We start from the raw sequence: 21,619 nt of genomic DNA, 5'->3' as shown, positions 1-21,619 counted from the left end.
ACATGTATAGATATTACTAATCTGAAGTTTAATGTTCATTTTCTTTTATATTAAATAAGTTAAAACACCATACCCAGACCTCAGAAAAACTTGATTCTATCTTTGCCTATGGCCACTTGGAAAGAAAATTCAGACAATAAATATTTATTGCACAGCTGTATGTCAATCAATAACTATTAAATTCCAAACCATTAAGCTTAGTTAAGAATAAAACATTTTAAAATATAATGGGCTAAACACAAAAACTTCAATTCTGGTGCCTTGTGTAAAGCATTTGGAAAAAGATCTTTACCCTATGTCAATTGCAAGATAAATGACTTTAGTCGGGAAAAAAATCTTTTTAAAGTGACCTTTGAAATAATGGGCTTGTATGATTTATTAGTAAAATCGACATCAAAAGTGCCTGTAAATCATGATAGAAAATAATTTTTGGAGCATCTCGCTTAGCAAACATTATGCCAGTAAAATTCGGATTGATGCAATCTTTTCTCCACATAAATTCGTTTCAGAGTCAAAACACTGAAATTTTATAGACCATACCAAACCTTTCTAACAAAAGTAACATGAAGACTTTTTAACAAAACCAGTTTTTATATCCTATTTCTCCTGAGCTCATTTTTACAACCAGTGAATACAATTGCGTTTTTTCAGTAAAAATTCAAGGAGCGTAATAAGGAAGATAGCTAACTTTGCAATAATCATTGTGTTTGTGGCAAATGTTTGCAACATGAATACTTATATAATATACTTCCAGTTTAAAATTATGTTCTGTACTAGTGGATTGGCTATGAAAGCTCAATATTTAAGAACTTGAGTGAGCAAAAGTGACCCCAAAACCCCACAAAGTTCTTTTTTAACTGTGAAATAAGAATCACAAACAGAGTAGGACCTTCTTTCTTTCTTTCTTTCTTTTTTATAAAGCATCTTGAGGCAGTATTTTTGTAACACCCATGAAAGATTTATAATTAAATGTCAGTTTTACTGCCAACTGCTATAATTAGTTGTGGGTGCCAATGACTTTATAGTTTATTCAGCAGTTACACACTGCTAAAATTAAGTTAGATTTCTGAATTTTAGAATAACTATTTAAAATGTTTGGCAAGAGAAAGAAGGGAGAAAATAGCGTGTGCTTTTCTGCTGGTTGATTTAAAGAATGGATATTTCTGGCAGGAGGGACCCGAAAATATCTGCTGCATTTTTTCTTATAAAGAGAAAAACTTTACACGATTTGGCCATTTGGCAGGTCTGATTAAAAACAAACAAACAAAAACAAGTATTCAAAATTGAGGATGTAAGGTTTATCTGCACATGGCTAATTGCTGTGACCCCAAACAGGTCAGTGCTGAATGTGGTCTGGTGTTTGCTGTGCTACTTTTCTTCAGGGAGCTGGAAACAACCAGGTGGAGAACAGTTGCCTATTTATTTCACTGCCCACCCTTAATCACATCACGTTATCAGGGTAGAAAAAGGCCCTACAAGGAATCATGTAATGGGATTTGAGCATGGGGCTTAAAATGGTTCACTATTAAATAATCAGCCTTGCAGTTACTTCAATGGTAATAGTATTAAACTGTTTCCCCATGACTGAAGATTAAATCTATGACCATTAAGTAATATCATCTTCAAAATAGCAAGTGGTTCTTAAAGATTTCTGGGATAAGAACAGCTTTGAAAATCTGCTAAAATTTCTGGGCCTTTTCCCTAGAGTGATGCTTGTTAAGGCCAAAATTTTGCATATACTTTCAGGAAGTCTACAGACACCCCCTTTCCTTCCAGATTATCCTTGGACTTTGGGTATCTCTTATAAAGAGATACCAACCTGTGTTCAATACCTAGCTCTACTACCTATACCTTGATGATTCTGGGAATATCTTTTAAGTGTCAAAAACTTAATTTTTTTTGTCTTCAATATGATGCATTGCCTAGGGATGTGGATTAAACAATACAACAAATGTAAAGATGCCCGTGTCGTGGCTGCCATGCAGTGGGTCATTTTTATTGATGACTGTAACTGTCATGTGGAATGCCATGTTCATATTAGTTGGTCAGCATGTTCGAGTCTTCCTGGGGGAGAGTGTCCCTGAGAAGTGAGATGATCAGATTTCTTGGGAGAATTTAGAGTCAGGGCAGTGAGAGACAATGAACCAAAAAGTGAGTTTCTGGTGTTCTCTAAGTCAGAGCTGTTGGACTTGTCTCCACTCCAGATAAACAAGTCAACAGCAAATGCAGAGTCCAGACAGGGCATCTTTTCCCATAGAGATGTGTTTACAAATTCTTCCAAATAGTCTTCTTTTTCTAGCATTCTAAGCAGACCACTGCTGTTAACACATCTTTCTTCAGACAGGCTACTGCAGAGCAGATCCTGGAGCCATTTTCTGGTGGCCATTCCAGCGACACGTTACTAAGACGACAGCATGGTCATGTTGATTGGACCACCTCTTCTACAGAGAGCTCATCTCACTGCCTATGGGCCATTTCATTTTAATTGCCAAGTTGTTGGGATTATCTGTAGTCTTCTGTGAACAGTCTGTAGTGTGTCGGCTCTGATGTTATGTATCTATTCCATATAGACTCACAGGCTCGTGTTGGTAACCAGTGGACCCATTTATACTGCACACATGTGAAGACCGTATTTGGTTGGTGGGAAGGATTGATGCATGGATGGTGGGAAGACCTCAGGCTTTAGAGTCAGATAGATCTGCCACTTACTAGCCTTTGAGCGCCGTGACTGATGTAGATATTATGGGACACTTGTCTGTGGCCTTCTATGGATTCTTGCTGCCTGACCCTTGCTAGTGGTTATTGTGATTGTTATGGCCTGTGGCTGCTCACATTTCTTGCTTCTCTTAGCAACACTGCATGTCCATGGCCTGAATCCTGGCTATACTCAAAAAGGGCCCTCTGATCTCTTGTTTTTGAGAAATGACCAGTTGAAGTTTTTTTTTTTTTTTTAAATACGTGGGAATGGAAGGGGTAATTATCCACTATCTGTCATAGAGGCTTATCATCAAATATATGAATTATTAAATATACAAATATCATATTACATTGCACTCATCATTTAACCAATTAACCCAACTGATGATGAAGTCCATTCTGGTAGTGTGTTCTGTGGAATGCAGAGTAATGTGTACATAAGAATGAACCATGTGCTTGAATTATTTGCTGTGGAATTAAAAGGGATTTCTTATGAAACTAGGACCGATTGCCTTAGTTTTTCTTACATGTAAGCTTGATTTTACAAATCTATGCATGTGTTCATTTTAGGTTAGTACCACAGTCCTCAGGAATCTGAAGATGGTTCATAAATTTAGGAGGGAAAGTGATTGTTATCATGAGAGTTGAGTCAGACCCTAAAGAATCATTACTTGGGTCTGTCCGGAATTAATTAACCTGATCTCTGCTTTCTTTGGATTGCATCCAAAATCAACCCTGGATGGTTTCTCCCAGAATTAGCTCCTCCAAACTCTTCCTCCTGGAGAAAATGTGTCATAGACTGGAACCCACGACTAAAATTTACCAAGCAAGTAGAACTAATGACTATGTCCTCAGCTTTATAGCAAAAAATACTCAAAGGTTTTCCAGTGTGGTTTATAGAACACTGATACTTATTTTCAGAATCAGTGGCATTGTTTTGCTAACTCTATCAACCCAATTAGTAAAATTAATTAAAATCTAAGTCAAATACTAAATCACATTTATTAAAATAAAGATTGGGTCTTTGTTTTTATTGTCAACCTGAAATCTCCTGTACAGTCTTAGAATTCTTGTCATATTTTTTAGTTTGATGTACAAGCCTCACTGTGATTGATGTACATCTAAGAGTTTCTGTATTGAAACAAGAGAATGTTTTGCAAATAGTGGATGTTCATGTGATCAGTGAGAATTTTGTTTGTGAATTTTATTAGGGGTCTTTGGAAAACTAGTCCCATGTACACACCCTTGATAATTTTGCCTGGAAGGCCAGGGGTGGTTTAAATGCTACCTTTCAAGTACATTTGGTTTCAGACTTAGGTGATGTCTGAGGAGCTGGAAGGCCAACTCCAGCTTCCAGAAGGTCATTTAAAACTTAATACAATGAGCCTGGTCTCTGCTGAGACTGCTGACTGTGAACTAGGTGGGGCAGAACAGAAAACAACCACTTCCCAAAACAAAGAGCAGAGTGTGAGATACCCAATGATGCCAGCATGTCCCCTGTGTTCTCTTCCAGGGTTTTTTCTCTAACATGCATAGCGAAATCTTCTTTCCAGAGTCAAGAGGGTCAGGGCCTCTTAGGGTTGGAAAATCTAGGCCACTTCCATTTTCCTAAGCCACTGATATGTGAAAAAATGAAGTGTCCAAACAAGGCTATAAATATTGTGGCACATTTTAAAGCCTTATGCTTAACAAGTTAATGCAGAAAATAGTGGGCTCTTTTCATTTTTTTAAATTTATTTTTTATTAGCATATTCATTGTTACAAATCATACTTATTCTTTATGCCCCTTAGCCAATCTCTCCCCTTCTCCCCCTCTCTTCCCCCTTTCTCTCCCCCCCTCTCCTTTTCCCTCCACCCCTAATAGCTACAGATTTGTTCTCTCCATCTGATAGATCAACTGTTCCTCTGTTGGTTTGTTGCCTAGATATCTGTCCAGTGCTGAGACAGGTGTGATCAAGTTCTCCCCTATTATAATAAATCAGGTGCTTCTTCTTTTACTCTGGAGTGTGCTTTGTGGAGAGAGAGCACCTCTTGGGCACTTTCATTTTGCCTTTGCAAAATGTTTTAAGGATTTATAAAAAAAGTATTGACCCATGTGCATGCCAGAAGCTTGGGCTGGTAATGGGACACACCCAGATACATGAAGAGCATTTCTGTCTGTCGGCCTCATTGGGGTTTCTCTCTGATAGGCCTGAATAATGCCACAGTTCTTAATTTGAGACCCTTTGTGGATGTGATGGCCTCACCTTCCTTCTCATTCCTTTCATTCAAAGGGGCCACCTCCGATTCTGAAGATAATTTGTTCGTCTTTGCTGTCCCATACATTGTCACTTATAGTGCCTGTCTTTTAGAACGTTACTTCCGAAGGGATGCAGGGGCCATGTCAGAGTGGATTTAGCCTGGCAGTAGCCTCCACCCAAGGCTACCATTGGTAAAAATATTCAGTCAGGGATCTGCTGCCAGTCTGCCTGGCTTCTGAGCCCAGTTCTACCACTTACAGCTCTGTGACCTTAGGGGAGTTACTTAACCTCTCAGAGCCTCAGTTACCTCATCTCAAAAGATGAAAAGATGGAAAATAATTGCTATCCAACTCATGTGTTTGTTGTGAAGATTGAGTGAAGTAAAATATTTAGCACAAGGCCTGACATAGCAAATGATAGTCTACAACAGTAACAAATTATTATTATTTGTTGTACTATTTATTCCTTCCCCAAGATCTTGATCTATTTAATTGTTCTTTGGCTCATGCAGGCAATGAAGGCCCATGAGAGTACTGCATTTCCAAAGACAGACTTTGAAAGTCATAGAAAAATATCTCACTGAGGTTTTGTAATATGTATTCTGAAGTCAAAATGGCATATGTGATTGAAGACAATAATAGAAGAAAAGTAGATTTATTTTCATTGTTTTTACTGATAATTTTGAGATTAGTTTACCTGTTTTTGTGACTTTACTGCACATTGCTAGTTTTAGTCCTTCCCTCTCCCTCTGCTACTTAAACAGTGAGACGTTGCCCTCAAAGGTAGTGGTTTCAAGCCAGCCTCCATGGGACCCCCTCAAATCCCCCAAACTCTGTTTAACCAGAGCTGCTCAAATTTTCTTTTTTATTGTTTGTAATTAACTTTTATTTAGATCTAAAGTTTACATGTTTAAAAAAAAATTCCCTAAACTTGAACCCCCCTTTTTTTCTATTGAAACATAATTGATTATACATATTTGTGGGGTACAGAGTTGACAATCAATACTTGTGTACAATATGTGATGATTAAATCAGAGTAATTAGCATATCTCCATTACAAAATGTATCATTCTTTGTGTCCAAAAACCAGTTCTCTAAGGGCAAGAGATAGGAAAGGGAACTAAAATTTACTGCCCCTGCCTTACACAAAGGCTCACATGCCTACATGCATAAGTGGAGGAAGACTTTGGTCAATAAATGTGATACTTGTGTTGTTTTATAATACCTGGCTCCCGAAAAGTATGTAGAAACTGATTTATGACTGATCACCTGAGAATCCCTGTCTATCTCATTATATTAAAGAATATATGGTTATCTTTGCCTTGTGGATAAACATCTAGCATCAGAGTTGAAAGGAACCCTGGAAATCGTCTCAGGTCCAGCCCCTCAGAGGTGCTGGTCAGCTTGCATAATCAGAAAGAGCTGGTTCTTGGCAAAATCCAGGCTTTTAACCATATTTTATGCCACTATGCCATACTGTGTCCTAAGACTATTATTTTACTGGCTCAGCAATAAATTGGAAGAGAATAAGCAGCCCTCAAACCACTTATAAGACACCCCAAAACTAGATCACACACTCTGATTTTCTACAGGTTTTTTCCAAGAGGCCTGAAGACATAAACACAACTCCCAAGTCCCAAATATCCATTGAACCAGAATGCCTCCAGCATCTAGAGGTGTATATAGATGGAAGTGTTAAAAATTGAGCCAAGAACAACCCAGTAGAACAATGGGCATAGGGCTTGAATAGATATCTCTCCAAAGAAACTATACAACTGACCAATAACCACATATAAAGATGCTCAACATCACTAATCATTAGGGAAATGCAGATTAAAACCACAATGAGCTAGCACTTCCCACCTATCAAAAAAAGCAGAAAATCACACATGCTGGCGAGGACGTAGAGAAATCGGAACCTTGTGCACTGCTGATTGGAGTATAAGATGGTGCCTCTGCTATGAAAAACAGTACGGCAGGTCCTGAAAAATTAATGTTTTACCATATGATACAGCTACTCCACACCTCCATGTATCCCAAGAGAACTGAAAGCAGGGACTGGAGGAGTTATTTGTACACCCATGTTCATAGCAGCATTATTCACAGTAGCCAAAACGTGGAAGCAACCCAAGTGTCCACTGACGGATGAGTGGTAAACAAAATGTGGTATATACATACAATGGAATATTATTCAGCTGTAAAAAGGAAGGGCCTTCTGACATGCTAACGTCATGGATGAACCTTGAAGACATTACGCTAAATGAAATAAACCATTTACAAAAGACATACTGTACTTGTTTAATTCCAGTTATCTGAAGTACCCAAACTAGTCAAATTCACAGAGGAAGAAAGTAGAATGGTGATTGACAGGGCCTGGGGCCTGGGAGGACTTGGGAGTTACTGTTTGATGGATATGGAATTTTAGTTTGGAAAGATGAAAAAAGTTCTGGAGATGAATAGTGATGATTGTGCAACTGTGAATGTACTTAATGCCATGAAACTATACTTAGAAATGCTTAAAATGGTAAGTTTTATGTTATGCATATTTTACATGATAAAAAAATTAAAAAATGGAGCCAAAGTTTAAACCATAATGAAAAGATAATGCCCTTCTTGAAAGAATATGACATAAATTGTCTATTTTAATGTAAATAATGACTAGCTAATTTATTAGGAGTTTTCTGTCTACCACAAAGTATTTGTTAAGCATTTTCTGCATAGTGTTTTTTTTTTTTAAAGTGGGACAATATGTCTTTGCATTTAAGTACGTAGACATTATTTCATGTGCTGTTTCAAGAAAGGAAATAATAGTGCCTCTTTAGGCCAAGTGCAAGCTTAGAAGTAGTGTAGTTAGAAAACTACAAAGGAGAGAGTGGGGGTTGGGATGAGGTCACGTGTCATTTATTTTTCCTCTGTCATATATTAAGCCACTTAATCTAAATTTTCACAGGCTCAGCTGTGTTTTGCTTTTGTCAAAAGACGACTGTGTTTCAGCTCAGAATCCCCAGGTTCCCATCCTGACTCAACAGCTTGCTAAGCCGTGCAACTTTGGGTAGAAGCATCTCTCTAGAACTGTGAGAGACAAAATCACTGTCTCATAAAGCTCACATTGTAGAGTGAGGGCTAATGACAATAACATAATAAATAAGTAAAGTAGTTTCTAAATTTGGTGAAAATAACATAGTGGGAGTGTTGGAGTAGGGTGGTGATGGGGTGTATTTTATATAGGGTGGTCAGCGTGGGCCTTACGGAGAAGTGGGTTTTTGAGCAGATTTGATGGAGGTGGGGGAGTGACCCATGTGTTCTGAGCAGAAGGCACAGCTGATGCAAAGGCCCTGAGGTAGTGCGTGCCAGTGTGGCTGCAGTAGGGTGAGGGGAAGAGTAGATGACATCATCTAAGAGTCCCCTGACTCTTGTGGCATGTTGAGTAGGGCCTTGTAGGCCATGTGAGGACTTGGCTCTCCCTTGGAGAGAATGTTTTTGAGCAGGGGACTGACCTGTGCTGACCAAAGATAAACAGCAGATTTTAAGGGAGTAGTGGTTGAAGTGATTGTTATAATTTTCCTAATGTTATCTCCTAAAACTTCACCAGCCTGTTGAAATGTATTGAAAAATAAAATGTTGAGTATTTTGAAGGAAATTAAATATTGCTAAGGAAATTTAGTTCCCTGAATTGTTTTCCAGTGTATCAGTCTACTTTGTTCTAGTTTGTTTGCCACAGGGTGTCAAAAATTAGGAGCCTATTTAGGTCTGCCCTAGTGAAAGGATGAGTCATTTAAAATTAGGAATTATACACCCTATGACTTTCTCATGTAAAAGTGATTTTAAAAAGTCTGCAGTGTTTCAGGTGGCCTATGGATTGACTCCCCCCCTCCCCCGCAAAAAAAAACCCTTCTCTTCCATTACTTAGGCTGGGATTTATTTATCTATTTTTGCAACTGGCCAGTTCAGGATCCAAACCCTTGACCTTGGTGTTATAACACTGTGCTCTTACAACTGAGCTAACCGGCCAGCCTAGCCTAGGACTTGAAACTTACCCAAAGAAAGGCGGATGCCCAGGAAGGAGCAGAGGCAGCACTTAGCCAGGCTTCCCTAGGCCCTTGGGGACAATGTTGGCTTGCAGATGCCACGTCACCTCCCTGTGCTCTGGGGTCTTACTTTGCCATTTGGAAAGAACTTATTTTATGTGTTAGTTTACTTCTAATGAAGGGAATGCTTACAAACACTAAACTCTTTCTTGACCTAACCCCAATCTCAGCCAAGCTGTATTTTCTTGGGTGGGGTGTGTTGGGGCGGGGACCCTGAGCAGTATCTCTGCCTCTAGCATCCTGTCCAGTATTCCAGAAAGGCCAGTTCGTCCCTTCCTGTGTAGCTACTGTATTCTATTTTTTCCCTAGCAATGTTTACTTAAATTTTAAAAAATTATGACAATTATGCATAATTCTTACAGAAAATATGGGAAAAACAGAAACATAGAAAGGAACATAAAAACCACCTGAAATTATGCCTTTAAGAGAGCCATTACAACGTTTATACGATAATTTTTTTCTTGAGATGTTATAAAAGTAAACATGAGCAATCTCTCAAATTATGGGGGCCCCAAAAAGGTTTTGCAATCTCAGTCACACACACATACACACACATGCATATATACTGTACATAAGACTTGACACATATTCTAAATACTGAAAATATAAAAGCAACTTCTGACAGAAAAGTAAAAGGGAGAGTCTGGTTTATTTTATATACAGCTAAAATAACATAAAAATAATCCTTTGTTTATACCAAACACTGAAATGTGACTGTCACTTTCACACAGCATGCATTTTGCATTTCTTAGCATGATGACCAGGAGGTGTTATTTGGTCTTGGCACATCCAGTAGTGAAAGCATGTGGTCACCTACTCTGCTGGAACCTGTCTAGTTTCTTTTTTAACTTGGTAAGCAAGCATGCCTGCTAGAGAGCTATGTGGTTTTTCTACTGTTTGACGCATCTGTCTTTATTTTTATTTTTCTAGAAGTTAAGAGTTTGACATTCTTTTTGGCTCACTCTCTTTTTGTAATTTGATGAAGTCTCTACTTAGAATGCCAGCTCTCCTGTAACATTTTTGATTCCATCCTTGGCCAATCAGTATTAGAAATGGAGGTTTCTGCTATACTCAGACTAGCAAAGGCACAGAAAGTATTCAAATTTAACCTGAGAATCGTGGTTATTTGTGAAAGTTCTGAAAAAAATTATAACTAAATTGTGTATAATTCATAGGGAAAAAGAATAAAGCAAAAGGAAAAAACAAACAAAAAAACAACAAATCCCAGCTCATTGAAACTTCAAAGAAAAACAGTTTGGGGATCAGCCTTTAAGAAATGCCAGCTATTTTCAAAGTACATTTTTAAGAAGTCTAAGAAGTTAGATACACTGTTCTTAATTACTATGAGTCAACATAAGTTTGTTAAAGTAATTTAGAATGGTATTTGATAAATATCTAAAGTATCTGATGGCTATTTACTTAGCGGAATTAACTTTGAGACTAAATAATTTTGTCTTGACACCAGAAAAGTAAGATTGTATGTTATAAACATAAAGGCAGAAAACACAGTCTTGAGGAAATTGTACACAAATAAATGTCAAAGCTGCAGTAGTCACTATTTCATTCTTCCTAAGCCCACTAACAAATTTTCAAGGCTTCTGTCCAATGCTGGCCTGTCCTTTGTCAGGCCGTACTGAGAGAGGCGAGTTCATTACTGTCGTCGTTTCTGTATGAAGATTTTCTCACAGGTTCTTTTCATTTGACTCACAGTTGTACACATATGTGTTTTAAGCTTAGATCATTTCAGCGGTTAAAATGTTTTTTTTTTTTTTTTTTTTTTTTTGTCTTTTGTCTTTTTCCGTGTCCGGCAACGGATCGCAACCCTCAGTGTTGCCCCTATACCGGACCGGGGACCGGCAACGGGATTGCAACCCTCGGTGTTGCTCCCACGCCTCGCTCAGCCAGTGAGCGGGAACCGGTCTGTATGTGGGATCCGAACCCTCGGGCGGGAGCGCCACCACGCTTCCCAAGCGGCGCACTTATCCAGTGCGCCACCGGGCCGGCCCTAAAATGGTTTTTAATTAACTAGTTGCCGGAGTTGCCCATTCCCTGTAATACTGGTGTAAACCAAGTCTTTTCCTAAATATAGGTATTTGAAATGGGCATACAAACATGATTTACGGAGTTTACAATTAATATACTTACTTTAAAAGCTCCCCTTCCTTTCATTTGACTCAGAAGACTCTAGTGTTTTCTGTCCTTCTGTCATTTGGAGTCAATGACCTGGAAACCTAGAATAAAGGAAGTTACGGCTCAGACAAGCAGACAATCTCACTTTCAGGGTCACCATGAGTTAATTAGTGGCCCTTCCTCCTCATTGACAGCACAGATCTGCAGCCACTAACTTGGAGGGTTTGGGCTGAAGGCTGTTCTGTGATGCCCGAGCCAGGGCTGGGACCCAAATTTAGGAGCATGAACCTTGCCACCAGTTGGGAGATTCCCGTGTCTAGCTTTATCTGAGTCTCATCATATCCGCCCTCTGCCCCCATTTTGTAAAGGGCCATTGTTCCACCTATGGGAAATGGATATGCAGGGTAGGGTGGGTGGCAATTCAGCGTTCTACTTAAGTATGAATAAAGACATCCTTGTACCCCACATTTGTGCTGTCCACTGCACCTTTCAAAAGTTGGGAAAATTGTACATGTAATTAAGTATGTTTTGGAGCAGATGCATCCATCTTCTTGGTTTCCCTGCCTTGTTTTAGCTACTTCAAATTTCCCATTTAGTTTTGTCACCTCAGACATACAATTTTCACCCCAAAGGTAATAAGTGACCTGCCATCATGGGACTTTTTTTTTTTTTTCCTTTTTGTATTTTTTCATGACCGGTAATGGGATCGCAACCCTTGGTGTCGCGCCCGTACCGTGACCGGCAACAGGATTGCAACCCTCGGTGTCGCGCCTGCACCGCGCTCAACCAGTGAGTGGACCGGTCTCCATATGGGATCCGAACCCTCGGCAGGTGCGCCGCCGCACTCCCAAGCACCGCACTCTACCGAGTGCGCCACCGGGCCGGCCCCCATCGTGGGACTTTTAAGAATGATTTTCTTTGAGTACACCACCTTTACCACCAGGCTAGGTGCTATGTTATGAGGATAAAACCAATTAGCTCTTGCATGAAGTGAAAAGTGATTATATATGGAATTCTGGCAGTAACATTTAGTCATACTAATATAGCACCAGGAAATTGGGACATTATGAATCCAACTGACAGCGTCCAATTTTTGCATGCCATTTTAATTCCTTTTGGCTCACTTTGGATATAAATAAAACAATTAGTTGGCTGAATTTGACTTTGAATAGAGCTTTAACTTTCTGCAAGAGTGAATTTATAAGTGAATTTATCATCTGTTTGAGGATGGAAGATCTTGGAGTTGGGGTGGATTGTCTTCACTGAGTAGCAATCGTTTACAAGAAAAACTATACTTCTTACTTGGCTGCTGGTAGATATGTTTGCTTCCATTTGATAAAAACATTACAGTTTAAAGTTGCTTTAGACTGGACTCAAGCTGTCATAGAAAAAGTTTTGTCTGTATTCATACAGATTTTGACTGATGGAAATGTTCAGATGTTAACACAATTAAGTAGACTGTAGAAATAAGAAAACTGTCTTTGGTTCTAGCATGTACTGATTTATATAGCCAAGGACATAGATTTATTGCAGTTTCATTTACAAAAAATGCTTGGTGGTTCAAAAATATTTCTGGATTATATGATTTTCAGAAAGATACCTCTTTTGAGAACTGTGAATGGTGGAGTGATATAAAAACTTCAGGAAAAAATGCCTCTTCCTAAGCCACTGATGAAACTCTTAATGATTTACTTCATACTGCGTTCGAACATGTCTCAGAGTAAATGAAGGGAAAGTACACTATTAAAATTATTTGCCTTTGCTGCGCTGTGGACTCGTGTGCTTACTTGTAAGGTTGTTTAAGAGCTAATATGCTCTTCCACATACTGCCTAAGAATATAATCTGTTGATACAGAAATTATTTTTTAAAGGTAGGATTCATTACTAGGAATCAAAAAGGCAAAGGCCATTCATAGTTTTTAGTGTATTTTTTGAGAAAACACTTTTATATGTTCTTATGTTGAAAAACTTCGGAATATTTGAAACAACCTAGCAAATAGTCAGTATTAATTTTTCCTACACTGTTAAAATATCATTAATTGGGACTCTCTGTATAAATTTCTGATTACGTGGTTCATTATTAGAAAATACTGAGATATCCTCTACACGGTATTATTATTTTTTTCTGAAAGATTTTGAAATGCTCTCCTTTAGTGAATTCAAAATGTAAAAGGAGCAGACAAACAATGCAGGTTGTAACTGAAGCTCTTATTCTCGCCACGTGGGACGTATTTGCTCTAGGGAGGTGATGACGAGGGGTAAGCAGTTTGCCCGCTGCTCCCTGAGAAGCAGTGTAGGCTGGTGAATGTGGGCCAGGATCCTGCTTTGGTTTTACTCATTCCCTTTGTGATCATGGTAAACCATTTCCCTTCTCTGACCTCAGTTTCTTCATTAAAAAAAAAAAAAGTATGAAATTGGGGCAAATGACTTAGGAGGGTTCTTCCAGCTTGAATATGTTCCAAGTCTTTGTCTTCTAAAGGATCTGCCTTCTAAAGGATCCCGAAACATTACTTGATGAAATCTGCTGGCCCCTTGCCCCACCATGCCTGCCTCCTCTACCTTTGGTTTATCTCCTACTCCTCCTGGGTTCCATGGCATAGAAAACTTGCCCCCGTGCTTGGGAATAGTTCTTGACTCTCCTCTCCCTATTACACCCACAGCTAACCATTGGTTCTGCTACTTAAATAACAGAATCCTTCTGCTTCTCTCAGTCCTTACTGCTATGTGCTGATGGAAGCCACCCTTGTCATCTCTTGCATGTGTTACTCCATCCTTCTGCTTCATCCCCACCAGCCTTCCACTAACTTCCTTACTCCTTACTGTAGCTCACAAGATGCTCCTTACCTCTGCCTCTGCCATCTTTCCTGTGTCACCTCTCCCCATACTCCCGTGTCACCTCTTTCCACTCTTCCTCTTCAGTCAACCAGCCATATGTCCTGTTCTCAGTTCTTTGAGGATGCCATGTCCTTTCTCTCCTTGAGGCTTTCGAGCCCACAGCTCCCTCTGCCTGATCATTCTCAGTTAGCCCTACCCTCTCCTCAGTCTCCTCCTTTTCACCTGGCTAAGCCTCTTTATCTTTCAACTCTTACCTTGCAAGTCACTTCCTCAAGGGTTTCCTGACCCTCAGACAATAGCTCCTTGTGCTACTTCTGCTTTAACACTTCATGCTCTGCTATAATTTGTACTATTCAATTGTCTATCTCCCTCCATTAGGATATGTGCTTCCTGAAGCAGGAACCTGTCTGTCCTGTCCATGGTGGTATTCTCATCTCTTGGCATGGTGCCTGGCACATAGTAGGTGTCCAGTAAACACTTGGTGAGTGAATACATGAAAGAAAGAAAGGAAGAGGGTAAAACCAAATCCATTCTCAAGAAGAAAGCAAGCCTAGCAGGCAGCAGTTTTACCTTGTTGCTTGTTATCCTTTCACCCCATTTTTTGTTAGAAACAGGGACTTCCCTACCAGTACAGGGCCTGTTTAGTTGTCTTATAATCTCAGAGGCTTTGCCTCTCAGTAATGTTATAGACACTTGGTAGAGATATGCAAATGATTCATTTTAAACTTCAAGTTCCTCATTGCTCACATTTGTATGAGAAGAGATAAGGGCCCATGTTTGATCTAGCTAAGCTACTTAGATGACCTCAGATATCTTTTTCTGCTAGCAAAAGTTTGCCAGTTCAATAAACTTTGCTTATAGATTTTCCCACCCATTTTATTGTCACTCCTGTAGTAACCTAGAGTGATTTAGTGCTAATGTCATTATTGCCTTCAGTTGAATTTTTACCTCTGTCTTATTCTCTTAAAACATAGGCCTTTTGGCCTCTTCTGCTTGTTTTTATGATTGGCAGAAAAACCCTTGGTATTGAATGGAGCAGAGGGAGCTTCAAGAGTTATCTTCTTGTTATAAAGGTGGTTCAATATCATATTGACTTTAAAAGTGGATGAGGCCAGTCCATTTGGTGCTAGTGTATGTGTCTTTGCTTTCTCTTCAAGGAGGCAATGTTGTATAGCTGACTAGAGAATGGGCTCTGGAATCAAAGCCCAGCTCTGGAAACTTCTAGCTGATTGACCTGTAGCAAGGTGCTTAACTTTTTTGGGCCCCAGTTTTCTATCAATCAAATGGGGGTAATAATAGGATCTATCTCTATAGTTTTGAGGAAGATTAGCTGAAATGCTATACCTACAGTGCTTAGCATGGTGTCTAGCACATGCTCAATACTGTCAACTCTCAACCATTATAAGTAGGTCTTTTACAAGTTGCAATCTTTTGCAAGCTACAATTATTTGCATAAGTGGAAAAAATGAAGAACAGTAGTAGTTTTGACTTTGTTGGACCAAAAAATAAATAAATAAATAAAACAGGGTCTAAGGTGCTGAGTGCAAAGGGCTTTGGGCTGGAGTGAGCAGATTATTTTAAGTCTGCTGGTTACTAACTGTACCACTAAGTGTACAGTCACCAGCTCTCTGGGCCTAGATTCCTTCAATTTTCTTCCTGCCCAATCTGTATATCTTTTATTTCCTTTAAAATAAAATGTTAAAAAGTAGTGGTGAGAGAGGCCATCCTTGCTTTGTTCCTGATCTTAAAGGGCAAGCTTCTAGTTTCTCACCATTAAGTAAAATGTCAGCTATAGTTTTTTTTTTTTTTCCTTTTTGTCTTTTTTCATGTCCGGCAACGGATCGCAACCCTCAGTGTCGCGCCTGTACCGGACCGGGACCGGCAACGGGATCGCAACCCTCGGTGCTGCGCCCGCACCTCGCTCAGCCAGTGAGCGGGAACTGGTCTGTATGTGGGATCTGAACCCTTGGCGGGAGCGCCGCCGCACTCTCAAGCGGCGCACTGTAGCAGTGCGCCACTGGGCTGGTCCCTCAGCTATAGTTTTTTTGTAAATGTTCTTTATCAAGTGGAGGACATTCCTTTCTATTCCTAGTTTGCCAAGAGTTTTTATCATGATGGGTGCTGGATTTTGCCAAATGCTTTTTCTGCATCTATTGATATCATGTGACATTTCCTCTTTACCCTATTGATGGGATGGATTACGTTAGTTCATTTTCAAATGATGAATCAGGCTTGCATACTTGCGATTAATCCCACTTGGTCGTAGTATGTAATTCTACTTATATATTGTTGGGTTTGATTCGCTAATATTTCATTGAGGATTGTTGCACTATGTTCATGAGAGGATTTCTTCAGTTTTAGGATCAGAAAGTTTGTACAAATCAGCTCTGTTGGCCTTTAAAATGCTAGCATCTTGTGAGTCTAAGAATGAGTTCTCATTTCGTTTAAAATACCTCACTGTGGTAGATACTGAATAAATATTTGCTAAGTTGAATAGAATATGCTGACTTTGTCTCTGGAATGTAGGTGATTTAGTTTTATGACATTGAATTGCAATGACATAGAAAATGATGATGATAATTTTTGAGATTAAAAAAAAAAGACACACACACAAAAAAGACATAAAATTCAAAGCAGAGACAGACAATGCATTAGTTTTCTAGGTTGCTGTAACAAAGTACCAGAAACTGGGTGGCTTATACAACAGAAACTTATTTTGCCACAGTTCTGGAAGCTAGAACTATGAAATCAAGGTGTCGACAGGACCATCCTCCCGGGAACTATGAAAGTGAATCTTCTCCATACCTCTCTTCTAGCTTCTGGCAGTTCACTGGCAATCTTTGGTGGACCTTGGCTTCTAGTGCATCACCTCAATCTCTGCCTTCACCTTCACATGGCATTCATCCTGTGTGTGTGTGTGTGTGTCTGGGTCCAAATTTCCCCCCTTTTATGAGTCCATCTGTCATATTGGAGTTGGGGTCCATCTTAACTAATGATGAGTGACCTCATCTTAACAATGACTCTATTTCCAAGTAAGGTCAAATTCTGAGGTACTGGGGGTTGGGACTTCAACATATGAATTATTTTTGAGGGGGACACATTCAATTCATAATGCGTTGATCATTTTGTTCTTTCAGTGTAACTACCCAGCTGTCCTTCCTTCCTTCTTTTCTTCTAATAAGTGCTATTGTGCCATACATGTGGATGGATAATAGGCAATTTTATGAGGAATTTTCTTTATAGAGATAATATAAAAGTTTTACATAAGAGGCCACTAGCTAATTCTCAGCAGTTAATCTTTTAATTTGTAGATTACTCATAGCTGGCACTTGCTCAGCACATGTCAACATTTGTTTCCACGTCATTCCATTTTTTCCCTCTTACTATTTTTATTATTCTATTCTTCCTAACTCTTCTTCCCCAACTTGACTTAATTGCCTTCTGCACTGAGCGTTTCACTTGTTGTGAGTAGAGTTCTGCCACCAGATGGTGTGCAAGGACTGGGAAAAGAATTGAAATTATGTTGGTCAATGCGGTTGCTTTTCAACATTTTATTTCAGGAAAAAGATTGACATAACAGGCCTAAAATGAGATCCTGAGATTGTGTAGATTTTAATTATTCATATAAATTTTCCTTTTCTTCATCACAAAAACAGAAACCTGACCTGGAAATCTTGAGGGGGGAAAAAAACTCTATAAAATTGAATGTATAAATGTTAATGGGTGATTCTGATCTCAGAATAGATTTGACAGTATTGGGCTGAGATGTGGAAGCAAGGTTCTTGAGTCAGAGGACCACTTCCTCAAACAGGGGGTTTCAGAAGCCACAAAAAGGAGAAATAAAGGAGCCCAATAAAGCTGTAGAATATTAATGCAGTAAGGGTCTTCAGCCACCTTCTAATTCCGCAGCCTCAGATGAAGTCCACAGACAAATGCAGCTCTCAGACCATGTCCACTCACGGTGTGCTTTGTTTAGCTCGAATACTGTTTTTATTATTATTACTATTATTATTATTAATATTATTAATTGCCAGTATTAAAACAATCCCAATATTTCACCTAATCATTCAAATTTCAGGATTCTTTTGGAAAAAATAAATCTGATGACCTGGCAATTATGACTGACAATTTTTCCTTGGCTACACCTTCCTATGGCAGAGTTGTGGCTGCCGCTGTAGTTGAAACTTGAGATTTATAGTTTGCCGCTGTCTCTTCCACCCCCTGTTGCATTATGCTGACCCTTCACCCTCATTCATATGTTACCTGCCTCTGCTTAGCCCATGAAAGGCTTTTGGAGATATGCCCCTGCTCTCCTGTTTCATGGATGAAGACATGAGGGCTGGAGAGGGGAGCCGAGAATTGGCTCAGTGCCACACCTGTCCTTAATTCCTGCCAACCCGTGCTGCCTCTGCAAATAGAAACATGGAACTAAGAACAAGAGATCACCATAGAAGAGTGATGCAGTTCAAATAAGGACTCAGGAGGGAAGGTAAAAGCTAAAAATTTTAAAAATAGATGCTGTTACTTGATGATAGAAATAGACACTGGAAGAATATACACGCATAGGTGAAAAAATGGTGAACCCTGAAGCAAACACCTTACAAGGAACTTGGCGAGAATGAAGACATACATCATCAGAAGACCATTGGTCAACAGTCAAAAGAGAGAAGAACCCTAAATAACCCATCTGTGAGCTTGGGCTGTTTCTGGGGTAAACTCATTATTAAGCTTTGGAGCAATGACGGATGAGACCAGGTGACTGAGGAGATAACGTAAGCAAGTGAGCTTAGAAATCCAGTGGTTTGTTATTACCCAAGAATGCCTATGAAATGGCTGTCAGAGATCTTTTCCATCAGAACATGGAAACCAATTCCTGAAAAAAATAATGGGGTAGTAATGGGATGATTCCAAATGGAGAAGCAAAGAATGTTTTTCTCACCTTAATGAAGATAAATAGGATAAGTGGGAAAAGGTGACTTCTGGATAACTTAGTAGTGATAGCAAACATTTATTGAGTGCTTACTCTACACCAGACTCTGCACTAAGACCTTGACATGTGTAAGATCATTTCATCCTCACAACGTCACTGAGGTCACCACTATTGTCATCCCTATTTTATGGATGAGGAGCCTGAGGACCAGAGCGATCAGGTAACTCTTCCAAGTCCACTTAGCTCAGAAATGACAGAGTCAAGATTCAAATGCAAGCTTTCCTGTACTCCACTTAATAAATAAGATACTCTACTGCTGCTCCCTATCTCCCACCCCCTCTGGCCAAGAATGTGTTTGGCTTAATGATAAATGCCCAGCATCCCATGAGCCAAATGTAGATTGTCCTAGTGATAAGGTCCCAGCATGTCCTGGATGAAATCTAGGTTGTCATAGTGATAAATACCCAGCATGTCCTGGACTAAATCTAGATTGTCATAGTGATAAATGCTCAGCATCTCATGAGCCAAATCTAGATTGGCTTAGTGATAAATGCCCAGCATGCCCTGGACCAAATCTAGATTGGCCTAGTGATGTGCCTAGCACCTGTGAGCCAAATCTAGATTGGTCTAGTGGTAAATGCCCAGCATGTCCTGGACTAAATCTGGAACAGCAGTTGAGTTGCATTATTTTGTCCCGATGGTATGTAACAATTTGAAAGAACTAAAATTTTAATTTATAGCATGTAACAAGTTGGTTTCAAAGGGTCACTAAGTTAGAGGACTGGCAAATGTCAATCAACCTTTATCCTGAAAATATGTGTAAATGACATCTGGGAAACTTCGGTATGGCAAATCCTATTTCCACCCAGACCATGCTGGTAAAATCTATATTAAGAGTAGATCATGGAAAGCTTAAGCAAATGACCTTTTCAGGAAGAAGGCTACTGGGCTTGTGGAAGAGAGAACTGTATATGGCTAGAGCCCTTTGAGAAGGTGAATATACAGAAAGGCCCTCTGATGGGGGTCCAGACCAAAGGGAGATGCTTGCAGGACAGCAGCCCTGGAAGGATAGTCTTGTGGTTTTCAGAGAGGGCTTAGAGGAAGGAAATCAGAATAATGGTTACAGGGCTCATCCCTACATGCAAATATAAACTGTGGAGCCCTGGAGGAATGAGTGCTTCGATTAGTCATTTTTACAATTGATCTAGCAGAAAGAAGAGAGTGGCTGGATCTCTTGGTTCACAGATACTGTTAAGCTCTTCTGGGCAGAGAACTGGTAAACCGGTCAGGATACAATGCCGGGCCTGACCGATGTAAGTGCTAGTTGAGTTTATTGCATATGGAGAAACATAATCCCAGTTGTAAGTTTATGATGCCCAGTACAACCCCGGGCTTTTTGAGGAAAGCTATCTCAAGAAAACCATGGTGATCTCCAACCCTTACAGAAAACCAAGGCAATTTTCTACCCAGAATACTAATACAGGGCTAGTTGCCATCTCAGAATTCAACAGATTCATCAATACTTAAGTCCCTATTATGAGCAAGGAATGAAGTTAGACATGATTCAGGAGGAAATGTGTTAATTAGCTTGATTGTGGTAATCATTTCACAATGTATACATATGTCAAAACATCATGTTATACCCTGTAAATATATACAATTTTTATTTGTCAATTATACCTCAGTAAAGCTGGAAAAATTATATTAGGAACATTAGAATTCAGGCTAAATGTTATATGCTTTGAAGTAAATCAGGACATATATTAAAATGTATTCTTGCACCTGAACCAAGTAAACTAATGGCAGCCTATTTTATGAACTGTTACAGGTTGAAAAATAAAACTGCGTCAGATAAAATCAAAAGGTAGCTCATAATGGATAGTTTAGAACAATTAATGTATTTAAAGATATTCCCTAAATCAATGTAGGAAGGGAGAGGGGATAATACTTGTAACATCCCAGAATAAGTTTTTTTTTTCCAGAAGTTTTTAATGTCACTGTCAAGTAGATACCCCACCACCTCTTATTTATTCTTTTTAAAATTAATTTTTGTTTTTAATTCAAATAGTATATAAATACATATATATAGTTTCAAAAATCAAATGGAGTTAAATAATTTGTAATGAAAACAGCAACCCTCTCTTCCTTCACAAGTTTTCCTTGCAGAGACAATTACTTTCAATATCAATAATTTACAATCTTTTCTTTTGCTACTTATCTCTATGTTTCTAAATATATGCTTATGCTGGTAGTTTTCCATTCATCATTTTTTTTTTTAAAAAGATGATTGGTAAGGGGATCTCAACCCTTGGCTTGGTGTTGTCAGCACCACGCTCAGCCAGTGAGCAAACCGGCCATCCCTATATAGGATCCGAACCCGCGGCCTTGGTGTTATCAGCACCGCACTCTACCGAGTGAGCCACGGGCCAGCCCCCATTCATCATTTTTTTTTTTAAAAAGATGATTGGTAAGGGGATCTCAACCCTTGGCTTGGTGTTGTCAGCACCACGCTCAGCCAGTGAGCAAACCGGCCATCCCTATATAGGATCCGAACCCGCGGCCTTGGGGTTATCAGCACCGCACTCTACCGAGTGAGCCACGGGCCAGCCCCCATTCATCATTTTTTTTTTTAAAAAGATGATTGGTAAGGGGATCTCAACCCTTGGCTTGGTGTTGTCAGCACCACGCTCAGCCAGTGAG

The 21,619-nt window shown here is 39.4% G+C and overlaps 1 protein-coding gene across 1 annotated transcript in view; it reads left to right on the top strand.

Annotated features, from left to right (window-relative positions):
- Positions 1-20,214: 20,214 nt before the first annotated feature.
- AP1S3 (adaptor-related protein complex 1, sigma 3 subunit) overlaps positions 20,215-21,619 on the top strand; it is a 27,733-nt gene continuing 26,328 nt past the window's right edge. The window contains exon 1 of the mRNA XM_008577721.1: positions 20,215-20,232. Coding sequence (XP_008575943.1) covers positions 20,215-20,232 — 18 coding nt within the window. The remainder of the gene's footprint in view (positions 20,233-21,619) is intronic.

The sequence above is a fragment of the Galeopterus variegatus genome, unplaced genomic scaffold, assembly GCF_000696425.1.
Source record: "Galeopterus variegatus unplaced genomic scaffold, G_variegatus-3.0.2 Scaffold1569, whole genome shotgun sequence".
Taxonomy (NCBI): domain Eukaryota; kingdom Metazoa; phylum Chordata; class Mammalia; order Dermoptera; family Cynocephalidae; genus Galeopterus; species Galeopterus variegatus.
Note: the sequence above shows the minus strand (reverse complement) of the source record. Positions and strands in the feature narration are given on the sequence as shown.